The sequence below is a fragment of the Myotis myotis genome, unplaced genomic scaffold (genome assembly GCF_014108235.1).
Source record: "Myotis myotis isolate mMyoMyo1 unplaced genomic scaffold, mMyoMyo1.p scaffold_m19_p_62, whole genome shotgun sequence".
In the NCBI taxonomy this organism is placed as follows: domain Eukaryota; kingdom Metazoa; phylum Chordata; class Mammalia; order Chiroptera; family Vespertilionidae; genus Myotis; species Myotis myotis.
Window position 1 is genome coordinate 372,156 of NW_023416371.1, and position 13,342 is coordinate 385,497.

General features: G+C 34.8%; 1 protein-coding gene across 7 annotated transcripts in view; it reads left to right on the top strand.

Annotated features, from left to right (window-relative positions):
* Positions 1-13,342, top strand: part of ZC3H6 (zinc finger CCCH-type containing 6) — a 52,801-nt gene that overhangs the window by 25,893 nt on the left and 13,566 nt on the right. For 2 of the 7 annotated variants that reach the window (XM_036315852.1, XM_036315851.1), the window contains exons 4-7: positions 2,772-3,048; positions 6,330-6,463; positions 10,241-10,357; positions 10,967-11,078. In XM_036315852.1, coding sequence (XP_036171745.1) covers positions 3,030-3,048; positions 6,330-6,463; positions 10,241-10,357; positions 10,967-11,078 — 382 coding nt within the window. In that variant the 5' untranslated portion in view covers positions 2,772-3,029. Of the gene's footprint in view, positions 1-2,771; positions 3,049-4,657; positions 4,873-5,065; positions 5,175-5,272; positions 5,541-5,578; positions 5,649-6,329; positions 6,464-10,240; positions 10,358-10,966; positions 11,079-13,342 lie in introns of those variants that run through there. The other 5 variants (XM_036315854.1, XM_036315857.1, XM_036315855.1 and 2 more) reach the window with 5 other exon arrangements.

Here is a 13,342-nt window from a genome sequence, read left to right on the forward strand (position 1 = left end):
CACCACTTTAAAGGCCTGATCTCCAAATACACATTGTGAGGTACTGGGGTTAGAACTTCAACATACAAATTTTGTGACATCTACCTCTTTAAATGGAAAAATTATTTGAAGTGTTTTAAACAAATATTTTAAGACATCATAATAAACTTTATATATATATAAATATATATATAATATATATATCTTAAATATGTTGCACTGTCTCAACAAAGTCTTCAGTATAAAAACTATTTTGTGCTAGAAAGATTAGGGCTCTCAGGAGCATTGGAGAGTGTTCACATCAGTGTGCTCCTATCTGAAAAGCCCCAGACTTTCTGAGGCCCAGTTTCTGCCAGTCTGGCTTGTCTGCAAGTGCTATATTCTTTCACCTAATTTGGTTTTTCTCAGAGCATTTGAACAACTAACTATTCATTAGAATTATTTTTACTACTAATAACAGAATTCCTAAATTAGTTCTATTTTAGCAAACATTGATGTGGTACCTAAATTTCACCACTTGCAGTTAGATTTATTTTTTAGAAATAGTCAAAAGTCATTTGGATACTCTTCTAATGAATGAAGAAATGCTCAAGATGGGCATTGCTATTTCAGAAAATATCGGATTGAGATTTATAAACTGTTGATTCATAGGCTGTCACTAAAAGTAATTCCAAAAGAAGAGATGCAGAATATTTTAAATAGTGGCAGAAGTACTATAATAAGTTTATACATATCTTAAATATATATAAACTTATTTGGGGGCCACTGTGAAGGACAGGATCAGTTTGTATGTACAAACAATAGCACATTTGTTTTAAACGACTAATTTTCTTAAACAATATAGTTATTGTCATTATATCAACTATTGTATATCCCTAGAGATACAAGAATTTTTGTTTCAAGAACTCAAAGAAATTAAGTAAAACGATATAATATCTACAAAATTACAGGCCAAAAGTAGAATATATATGAACACCAGAGGACTTAATATACCTTCCCTTTTCCTCACCTTTGTCCAGGGCCTTCTGGTCCCTTATTTCATGTTGACGGAGATTGCCGAGGGGCCAGCTCCCGTTTGGCAGAAACAAGACGTTCTAGCAGTGTAGATGGCCTACTAACCAGCCAGCATAGTGGTCAGAGAAACTGTATCCTGTGATAGAATTGATAGTTTTTCTCATTTCTTTTATTTTTTTTCAGTTGGGCTTTGAAAAACACTTGCTAGATCCTTGCTGGTGTGTTTTGTTCATTCAGACGATGAACATGTGCAGCCTAAGGAGACGTTTTCCTAGAGCATGAAAGGGGCTGCTTGTGGCCAGCCTGGCCCTGACCCTCAGGGAGCCAGAGACTTCCACTGGAAAAGGAGCCCTGAGACAGGATGTTTGCCGTTGTGAAAACTAGGGAGAAGATAAAGTGAAAGCTAGGGATAATTCTTTTAAAAACTAGGAGTATGAAGATTATTTTTGTGAAGGCCATGACAAATCAGAGAATTGAATTAAATTAAGACTTAAAAGCTTTTATGATACACATCTAATCTCTAGAGAAAAATTCCTACTCACCTATTAAGAGTAGTTTTTAGTCATAAAGCATTGGATATATTATTGAGGCAGTGTTACTATATTTTTATTTTAAAAAGTAGATACCATTCAACTAATTAACTTAATTTAAACAATTATTTTCTGTTTTGTTTCATTGGCTTAAAAAAAATCAGAAACTGTGCCTTTTGACTACCATTTTGATTTCTTTTCTGAATTTCTGAAGTGCTAGACTTGAGAATAGTTTATAAATTTTAAAAATACTGCTTAAAACAAATGAAAAATCTAATACAATGTCTTCAGTATTTGAAATTTATGAGCTAATTGATTTTCTTGATTGTGTTAATTACATATTTTCTCTAATTTCTAATTACTGAAAAGAACTTAATATTTCGCTGCATTTTATTAAAAACTCATAGTCGCATGTTGGTATTCTGACAGGGGCAGTATTTTTATATCACAGTTAAAATGTATAAACTGGGTTTGTCTGGATTCTCAAGTTGTAATTACAATCTTTTTTGCTTTCTTATAATAAAAAAATTGACAGAAGATATGATAGACCTAATAAAGTGAATAGAGATAGGCTTGAATACTGTCATTAAATAAATTTCTAGGACTAAAAAGTGTGTTGTTTTCACATGCTTTAGTAAAGAAGCAATAAAGTTAATAAAGTATATTGTCATAAATAATTCTTAATGAATAGTTTATTAGATATCTTTTATTTCTAGCGAAATAATCTATTTTTCAATATTAGACCTCAGATACAAATATTTTCTTAGAAAAATGTCTAAACATATCATTTTTTTATTAAATATAATATGCTTAAACATGTAATTTTGGAACTTTTCAACGTTAGAACAATATATATGTTTTTCTACCCCTCCCCCAAGCTATTTTACTATACTTTCCTTATTTTCAAAAAGACTTTTTCTGTTTTTTGGAGAAGGAATTCATGTATGACAGGAATTCACATAAGTATCCTGTATGTACAAATGTTGAGACATGGGACATGGAAAGCAAAAAGTGAATAAAACATCCCAGCAAGGATCTTTGAACATTATGAAATTTAATGATATCAGAGTAGCATTTACTTTTTAACTTATTTTCAAATGGTGTCCTAGATCAGTACTAATCAAAGGGCAGAACTAATAACTATCTCCTTTCTTCCAACTTTCGGGGGGAGAAAAGAGGTCTTATGGTACTCTCAATTCCTGTATGTAACTGAAAAATCCTAACAGTGGATTGTCCGTTTCCACTTAGCATGGGCACATATCAGGAAGCTACGCGACATCAAGGAGGAGTCAATATAACAAAAAATTTAAAAGTAAAGAATATGGTGAGTACAGTACCTACAGTGATGACAACTTCGGTAACTACAGTGATGACAACTTCGGTAACTACAGTCAGGAAACAGAAGAAGATTTTGACAGTCAGCTCAAACATTACAGACAAGCTAAAGAACCCTCCAGTATTGCTTTAGGATCATCATTTTTTAAAGAACCAGGGAAAAAACAAAGAATGAAAGGAATTCAGCAAGGTAAGTTTTAAATTGTCAATCTGTTTTTAAATATAAGAACCTTATTAAAATAGGTAGTGATGGAGTAAAAACTTACAGTTCTTAGCCCCTTTTCAAGATCAGTTTATTCATTTTTGTTTATTTTGTAGTCCTTGAGGATAAAAATCTATAAATATTTCAATCTGTATGAAATCTTAATATTTGAATTATAAAGATACCCTAATATTTTAGAAGTATGTAAAAGTATAAAACAATTTTCCTCTTATATTTTTCCCTGAAATATACTACTATACTTATAAAAAATAACCTACCTTTTTCCATTCTCTCTGATGCTCTAAGTACATATATACTTTAGACCAGTAAAGACAGAGTTCTGGGAAGCTATTCTTTCTTTGTTTATCCTCACCTGAGAATATTTTTTCCATTGATTTTTTTAGAGAGTGTAAGGGAGTGGGGGGAGAGAGAGAGAAACATCAATGTGAGAGAGACACATCGATTGCTTGCCTCCTGAGTGCGCCCCAACCAGGCCAGGAATTGAACCTGCAAATGAGGTATGTGCCCTTGACTGGAATTGAACCCATGATCCTACGCTTAACCACAGAGCCAAACTGGCTAGGGCTGGGAAGCTATTCTTTTGTTAGGCTTTAAAATGTGGTTACCTTTACTATGCATGTGTACTTAGGACTATGGACATATATCAAGATTGGAAATAACCTAATCTAAAGAAATTTCTACAGTCATCACCTATTCATCTGCTATATTGAGACACATGGTCCCTGGGAAGGTCAGGGCAAGTTACCATAGAAAGACATGGTGGGCCCCATAACGGTCGAAGCAAGCTTAAGAAATGTTCAGTCAATGTGCTCGACTCAAGAAAACTGGAGCAAGATGAGGCTGAGGTTAAACAGTGGGCACCCAAACTCTGTGAATCTATCCTTTAATTGTTGTTGAGAAAAGCAGTTAGTGACAAGTAAATTTGGTTATTTCAATGGCTTTTTTTATTTCTTAGCAAAATTTAATTGAAAAATATGAAACTAGGCTTTGCTGAACTAAGGAAAAGAAATTTGACTATGCATCTGCTACTGTAATTATAGTCCAACAGTGGTGTGGAGATAACTCCACATGGGAATACCCGAATGTGGAGGCCTCTTCATCCCTTCCCGCTGAGGTTTTCCATCAGGCGCTTTCTGTTTGTGCTGTTAGTGAACTGAGTGATACATTTATTTTTGACATTTGTTTTCTCCTGGATTATGGAAGGAATATATGGCCAAATGCAGAAAACTTTTCTTATATGTAGACAAGATAATCCAGCAAAGATCAAAGATAAAATAATTTTAATCCCTACTTCCAGAGATAATTACTTGAACATTTTTGGTTTACTATACATTCTTTTAGAATTTTTCTGACAATTATTTTTAACAAAAACTATACTGTGGTAATTTATTCCCCACCCCCCCTTAACTTCTAATGTTAATAAGTAGCTTTAAATGCCTGCATTCTAGTAAAAGTAAATATACCATAATTTGTCTAACAAATTGTTATGTTTGTTTGATGTAATTGTTTGAGATTTAAGTTGCACCCAGTTTTTTAAAATTCTGTGATTAATCTTGCATATTTATACATATATCAGAAAACACCTTGGCAGACGTATTTCTTGGGATAAATTCTGAAATGTAGAATTGAGTCAAAAGACATAGCCACACATTTGAAGATTTTTGATTCATATAGCAAGGTGATATCCAAAAAAGTGATGTGCCTGTTTAAAAAAGTGATGATCCCTGCTAGTGTGTGAAAATGCCAAACTCTCCAAGTCCCTACACACAGTATTCTTTGAGGTGAAAATTGGTATGTTATTTTTTTAATTTTAATTTCTCTTAATGAGATAAAACTTTTTATGCACATATTTATTGGCTATTTTGTAGGTTTAAGGTCATTAGAAAATGTATTAGTTCAGTATGACTTTGGTAAAATAAGAAATCATTTTGTATTTTAACTTCCTACCCTAATAAATACTTTCGTTATTTGGCTATCTTTTTAGATGCTTTTAAATAGCAAGTTTTTCAAAAGTAAAAGACAAGTCGCCCAGCTGGCGTGGCTCAGTGGTTGAGTGTCCACCTATGAACCAGGAGGTCACAATTCGAATCCAGGTCAGGGCATATGCCCAGGTTGTGGGCTCAATCCCTAGTGTGGGGTGTGTAGGAGGTCATTGCTCAGTGATGCTCTCTCATCATTGATGTTTCTATCTCTCTCTCCCTCTCCCTTCCTCTCTGAAATCAATAAAAAAATATATTTTTTTAAAAAGTAAAAGATATGTTTTACTTGGAAATATATGTGCTATGTACTCAAAATTATCAATAGAAACTCAATTCACTATAAATTAACCACTAATACCTACAGTGTCTTCCATAGAGATGAATATAATATTTAATTCTCTGAAAAACTGAAAGCCTTGTTAATTGCTTTTTCTAAAGAAAATTGAAAAGAATGAAGCTGGATTTGACTTCTCCATCCATGTACGTCCTTGTTCCTTGTCTTCCTTAATGTTGTTAACATCCCTTAAGAAACAAAAGAGCCCTGGCATGGTGGTTAGTTTGTTGGAGCATCATCCTGTATAAAAAAAGGTTGGGGTTCAGTCCCATACAGGTCAGGGCCTGTATGGGAGGCAACTGACCAATGTTTCTCACATCAAAGTTTCTCTCTCTTCCTTTCTCTGTCTAAAAAATCAATGAAAACATATTCTTGGGTGAGGATTAAAAACCAAAATAAAAGTATAAGAAGCAATGCCCAGAAAGTTTTAACATGTAAAGATTGAAATAATTTTTTTCATTGAATTTAGAGGAGAAAGATGCACTGTACATTATAGACTGTTAAAAAATAAGGTGTTGCCCTGGCCGGTGTGCTTAGTGGTTAGAGCATCAGCCACACACTGAAGGGTCTTGGGTTTGATTCCCGGTCAAGGGCAGGTCTCTGGGTTGCAGGTACGATCCCGTGCCCTGACCAGGGTACCTGCTGGAGGCAACCAAGGGATGTGTCTCTTTCACGTCAGTTGCTATCTCTCCCTCCCCCTCCCCCTCCCCCTCCCCCTCCCCCTCCCCCTCCCCCTCCCCCTCTCCCTCTCCCTCTCCCTCTCCCTCTCCCCTTTCTTCCTTTTCTACCACTCTCTCTAAAAGCACTGGAAAAAAAATATCCTCAGGTGAGGATTAACCAAAAACAAACAAACAAACAGCTGTTTCCAATAAACTAATATATTGACAGGTGTACTGTTTTTCTATAGTATTTGAAGTACATTTTAACTTTTTTAGGTACTGAACAGAGGCTTAAAAGTTTTAATGTTGGTCGTGGACGAGGTTTGCTGAAGAAAATCAAACGCAAAGACCGTGGGGGAAGAGTCAGTAAAGGGCCCAGTATGTTTTCAGGAATGGATGACTTTCAAGAGGTACTGAGTTTATGCGTAATGAGGAGATTAGCTTCTCCATCATTTAACCTATTTGGCTACAAATAAAGCATTTGATTTTAATGCTACTTTTCTAGTAAAATGAATCATTCTTAGTTCAGATCAAATTAATATAAATAAATTCCAAAAAGTAATTGTTTTTTAATTAGTCATGATTATAATATAGAGATGCAAATTTAGGTGACTTTGAAATAATACTGATATGTTTGAAAGCAGTTCAAAATAACAGTGGTATATTTGGAAAGCAAAAACATGTTCTGTTAGTTCTCTGTTGGGCTTTCCTTTCCTAGGAGTTGTCTTCGCCAGATGCAGATGGCAATAAAATGGTAATAGCTCAATGTGTAGCAGGCCAAGAAGAGAGACAGTAGTAAATTAGCTAACTGAAGTTGAAAGCATTAAAAGAGAAGAAAAGGAAATATAAATGGTTGGAAAGATGAATTTATGAACTACCCATATGGTAGATAGCAAATAAATATATGTTAACTTGAACTCAGATGTGTACATTTCAAGTGTGTAGCTACTTTCTGTAGTCTGTATTCTGCCCACAGATCCAGTGAGGTCTGACTGAATTCACAGATAAGGGTGGGTTATAAAGCTGCAACCTTAGTTGAGAGCAAGGGGATAGCAATCGATTGTAATTTAAAATGCTTGGTTTTCTGATCTCTGGGCTTAAAGATAATAGGTAAAGATTTCTTAATATGTACTCCTTAAGATACTACTTAGGGAAATGTTAGTAAGTGTGACCTAAAAAAGGAAGTTGAGGCCCAGATAAATTTGTGAAACTCTACACATACCACTCTTCCCTTAGGATTCTCAGTCATCATTGACATATTAAGGGCTCTGCACAGATTAGGCACAAATAAGCCTGTTCATGTTCTGTGGAATAGTAACTTTGAACATTATAGACTGTTAAAAATCTTTTTGGGTGATTCTAACCTGCCTGTCCATCTTCTGTACCAGTTGACCTCCAGAATGTGCTGCACTCCCTAGACCAAATTAGTATGAATACTTTCTAAGTAAGCCTTCTATTACATGCATTACCTACCCTATACCTGGGGAAAAATAGCTTCCAAGAAAGCATGGCTTCAAGCAAGTTTCTGCCTGTCTCTGTGAGCTTCAGTTTGCTAAAATGAGAATACATACAGTATTAAATTAACTGTAAGGGCCCCTTCAAGCTAACATTTTAGATGTTTACAGATCTGGTCTACAACTAAAAGATGCTTTGTCATGTAATAGAAAATCAGAATAAATTCTTCTTCAGTCATCAGATGTAGACACTTTTTTTATTTATTGAGATTAAAATCTGTCATCGACTGTCCATTTATTGGTTGTCATGAGAGATTTCTTTTTGCGATCTTGGAAACAAGGGTGAGAGTGCTTATGTTCAGACCCACCCAGGGTTGGGTGGACATGCTGAGTGGCTGGCATAGATCCACTTCCATCCTAGTCTTTTGAGGAAGTATAAGAGCCCCAGAGGCCAGATAAGTTCGGGAATACCTGCACATCTACACTAATTTCTTGAAAACTCAAGGGTACAGAACAAGCAAACTTCTCCTGGATTTTAAAGACTTATTATTTATTCTGTTGGCCATAAAATTCTTTAAATAGTTTAGTCTTTATGGTAGCTATTAAATTTTCTATAAATATGTGTTCTTTTCCTGGTAGATCCTTCCATTTCCCCTTCCTCATATACTTTTAAAAATCTTTTATGCTTTTGTTCGTTGTACCAATATAATACATGCTTTAGAGTAAATTTAGAAGACCCAGTAGTGGGTTGGGTTTTCTTCTCTCCCTTCACCTTTCCCATCTCTCCCTCTTTCTTAAGTTTGTGTTTTCTTAAGAGATGTATGAGTTACTGCAGAGCTGCTAATGTGCCATGTGATTTTTGGTAAATCACTAACTTCTCTGATCTGCAGTTGTCATAATCTGTCCAGTGAGGGTGATAAACCAGTGACTTCTGCCGTCCTTTCAGCTTTTACTTAATAAGAGGACATTTGTGGTCATTCGTAGGCTCAAACTTAAAAGATCAGATCTTCTGGGCACTTTATATTGTTCTAAAATTGTATTTGTTAAAGTTGCTTAGATTTTCTAGAATACCTTGATTATAGTTAGAGTTCTCATAGTTATGTTTACTGAGATATATTCTACTCATTTAAGCAGAACTAAACTGGAAAACAAAACAAAAACTACAATCCTCTATTAAAACACCGAGGCATATCATTAGAAAGCAACATAGACTGACAGAAAGAGACAAAATGAGAGTACACACAGTATTAAATTAGTAAAGCCTAAGTACTACTTGGTGCATTGTTAGGGGGTTCTTTGATGATAATCACTAGATATTTTTACTGTTTAATTTCGGAGTATATTTCTCAGGTTGGCTCACTGGCTTTGCATAATGAATTCTCTTCAGCTGTCTATTTCATTATAGCCACGATTCTTTATACAGATGGCATATGTGAGCTGGTCATTTATATTTACTTTTTCAAAGTGAGCCAGAAATAGGAAATGTTTGTAAGTCAGATTTACATAGATTTAAGATATTTTCAGTGATATGTAAGAGTAAAATATACACAATTTTATTCTCTCCTGGGGCAATTTAGGTATACTTATATTTTTAAAAAGAGCCTCAAGGATTATGTTTTCTTGGTATTGTGCTTTTTAAAAGAATTCTTAGAGTAAAATGGATACTTCTGCTCTGAGCATTGAGGATCAGGTGTAAATCTGGCCATCTGTTGCTCAAAGTGTTTGCTTTGAGGCAATTTCCTATTTCAGTAGATTGTGCAATATTGTTCTCTGTCTTCTAGTAAATTGAGGGAAAAGGGAAACTGGAATCATATCAGGAGAGCAAATAGTCACTGCACTTCTACGGTGCGCCAGGCACACACATGAGGGGCGCTCAGAGAACAGTGCTGCTTCATGGCCACGTGAATGGCAGTCCTTAGCACAGCCAAGCCCCATCCCCTGTCATGACTCAGTCTTCCTATACGCACAGAAGTCAAGTTGGCACCTGAGGAGAACAAAGGAAAACATAGGGCTGTGAGATTTGCCGTCATACACTTTTTTCCTTAATTTTTTAAAATTTATAAATTAAAGGTAATACATCTTCACTGAGGATTTTTTTTCTCTAAAGAAAGTACAAAATAATCTAATTTTTAAGAGAATCATCTAGAGACATACACTTCAATGTGGGGGGTATATTTTTTTGTTTTTTATTTTTATTATAAAATTGGGATTCATTTTGGATGTGTAGAATGTTTCTAGGGTTTTTGTTTGTTTGGTGTGGTGGTTTTTATTTTATTTTTTTTACTATGTAAGTAATTCTGCCATTGTTATATTTATGAATAAATCTTTGTGTGCCTTCCTGATAATTCCTTTAGAATAATCCTATAAAGTACAAATTCTGTGTCAAACAATATGGAAATTTTAAGTCTTTTATAACATACCTATCAACACTATATTTTATTGTTTCTTTGCCAAAATGGGGTATTATTGTTAATTTTCAAGCTTTTCATAATTTTATGCTTTAAAATGTAGTTATACATTCTCCTTAAAATAGAAATAGGGTTCTTTGCAACCACTAGTAGCATACGCTGTTCACTAGAAGCATATCTCTCTCCAAATAAATGAGTAACCTCAGAATGTCCCATCTTGCCCACTTTTAATAATGAATTTGAACTGCTTTCCAGATTCATTTGACTGTACGTTTTAATACCTATTTAATATATGTTGCACTTAAATAAAAAATTTTTCTTGCAGTATAATAAACCAGGGAAAAAATGGAAGGTGATGACTCAGGAATTTATTAATCAGCACACAGTGGAACACAAAGGAAAACAAATCTGTAAATACTTTCTGGAAGGGAGATGTATTAAGGTAAATTCACAGGGGTATCATAAATCATTTCACTTCCAAAATGCTCTTTAAAATTTAAACCTTTTTGGGTTTGTTTGTTTTTTTTTTCATTTCTCATTTAGTTGTAATAAAACTGGTTCTTCACAATGTATCTAATGGAAATACTATACATCAGAACTCATTTAATTATATTTTGGGATATTGATGTAATTTGTTGAAATTAGATTTTATTTAATAAACACACTGCTGACTGTGTGGCAAGTCCTGTTCAAAGTGGATTACTAATATTAAATGTTTGAATCTTTATAGTAACCCTAGAAAGTGGTTACTATTACTGACCCATTGTAAACACGGCCACACCAGATGGTTAAATTAGTCCCCATAGTAGCTCAGCTAGACATGGTGAGTGGGCAGATGCCCCTGAGCCTGCACTGTGCTGCCTTTGCACATACTAGTAGCCACACCCACCATCTTGGGCAAAAACTCTTAAGAAATTGTTTGGATTATTAGCTCATTATTTAAAGACTGAAGATATAACCATAGTTCCGCTGTGAAATGCCATGGAGAAAATTCAATTCAGTTGTTTCTTTTTTTCTCTTTGTTTCCTCCTTTCTTTTCTTTTTGGAACAGGGAGATCAATGTAAATTTGATCATGATGCAGAGTTGGAGAAGAGGAAAGAGATCTGCAGATTTTATTTACAAGGATATTGTACGAAAGGGGAGAACTGTATTTACATGCATAATATCCTTTACTGAGAATATGTTAACCAAAATATTGAGGTTTGAAAAAATCATTGAGGGTTTGAAAAATCCTAAGTACAACCTAGAAAGCCTAGTTTGATTTTAAATTTCAAACAACACATTACACAAACTAAGTCTAGTCAGCCTTTGTACTTTAGAAGGGCAAGCTGAGTTTTTTTCTTTAGGGAAATGAAATAAATAACATCCCTGTGGAGAAAAATCTGTGAAATAAAGGTACTTTGTATTTAATATACACTTATATGTATTTCAATAGCATGGGTTCCTGAAAGAGTTGGCAAAATACAGGGTGTCCCTAAAAAATGTATACATGCTGTAACAGCTGATAGCTCAATTTTGAAAATGAAATGTATTTTAATAAATACTGTCTTTATAATTATTCAAAGTTTGTGTCTACATCTTTGGGGATACCCTGTATTTATGTTATGACTTTATTATTTTTACTTAGGTTCATAAGTAATAAACTATCATTGTTAAACATTATAAAATCAGAGTCTCATCAAATCTTACCCCTAATTATCACTGTATATTCTTCCTCATTCTTTCTTTAGAAATCTATACATCTAAATTGTACACCTGCCCCCATTCAAATTGGTATTTCACTATATGTTTATAGTTCTTTAAAATATATGTGTGTGTGTGTGTGTGTGTGTGTGTGTGTGTGTGTGTGTGTGTATAGAGAGACAGAGCGCAAGAGAGAGAGAAGCTGGTTTTTCACTGCCTTTGATGACTAATGGAGCCTTTCTCCCTCAAACTGAAACTCCATCTTTATTATGATGAAATGTTATGTGTATGGTTTTGTTCTAGAGTTTCTGTTTGGCCCCATGGTCTGTTCGTCTTCCTATCTCTGCTGCTTTGATGAGATTATTTCCGCCTCATCAGTACACTTGTTATTTGGTAGATTCTCATGTTTATTTTTCCAGATACAATTTAAAATAGTCTTGTCTAGTTCAAAAATAATGTAAAAGAAGAAAGTAAAAAATTCCTGATATCATTGATCTAAATGTAAAGATAAAGCCATACAAATACCAGAGGAGTGTGTGGATGGGTCCTTTATACTCCAGAACAGAAGTATGACTTAAAATCCAGAAGCAATGAGAGAAAAGACTGAAAAATTGACAGTATAAAAATTTTTAATTTTACATACAAATATCTGACATAAGCAAAGTAAAAGATAAATAATAAAATGGGAAAAGTTGTTTGCATCTTATATCACAAAAAGTTTGATATATGAGCTTCTAAAAATTGAGAAGAAAAATGAGATAAGACATACAGATAATTCATAGAGAGAAATGCAAATGATCCAAAACATGAAAAGATGCTCAATCCTATCTATATAAAAGACTAGTATGCAAAGTGTCCCCTCAGGAGTTCGACTGGGAAACTGGGAGTTGGATCACTCGCTGTGACGTGTGCTAATCACCAGGGGCGGGGCGTGGAAAGAAGGGAGGCCCCAGCCGGCAGCCGGCAGCCACTAAGGACCATACCTGTGCACGAATTTCATGCACTGGACCTCTAGTTCATAATAAGAGAAATGCAATTTATCTATGCCCAAGATACCATTTGCAGTTACCGGATTTGCAAAAATCCTTCCTCCCCCCCACCCTCAAAAAGGGACAGCAAAGATTGTTAGCAAGGCTGGGATAAAATAGACACCCTCAGACTTTGTTGGCAGGAATTCGAAATGGGGCCACCCTTGTGGAGAAGAGCAGGGCTGTGCTGGCACAATTACACACGGCTTCACCCTCTGACATAGACCCTACCATTTTGCATATTTTGGTGAATTAATAGATTTGGGCAGTGATTACTGATGGCTATTAAAAACATTAGATGGCCAAAACCGGTTTGGCTCGGTGGATAGAGCGTCGGCCTGCGGACTGAAAGGTCCCAGGTTCGATTCCGGTCAAGGGCATGTACGTTGGTTGCGGGCACATCCCTAGTGGGGGATGTGCAGGAGGCAGCTGATCGATGTTTCTCTCTCATCGATGTTTCTAACTCTCTATCTCTCTCCCTTCCTCTCTGTAAAAAATCAATAAAATATATTTAAAAAAAAAAAAAAAAACAAAAAACATTAGATGAAAAGTTGATGAGAAATTTTGTAATTGATGAATGGGACTGACAACACCTGCTCCAACCCATCAGCCTTAACATTGAAAAGAAACAGCTGGGCATCAAATGCCTCTTGATGCAATTGGGAGTACTTATTTTAACATCAATGACAAATATTAAAATTAACAAAAAATGATC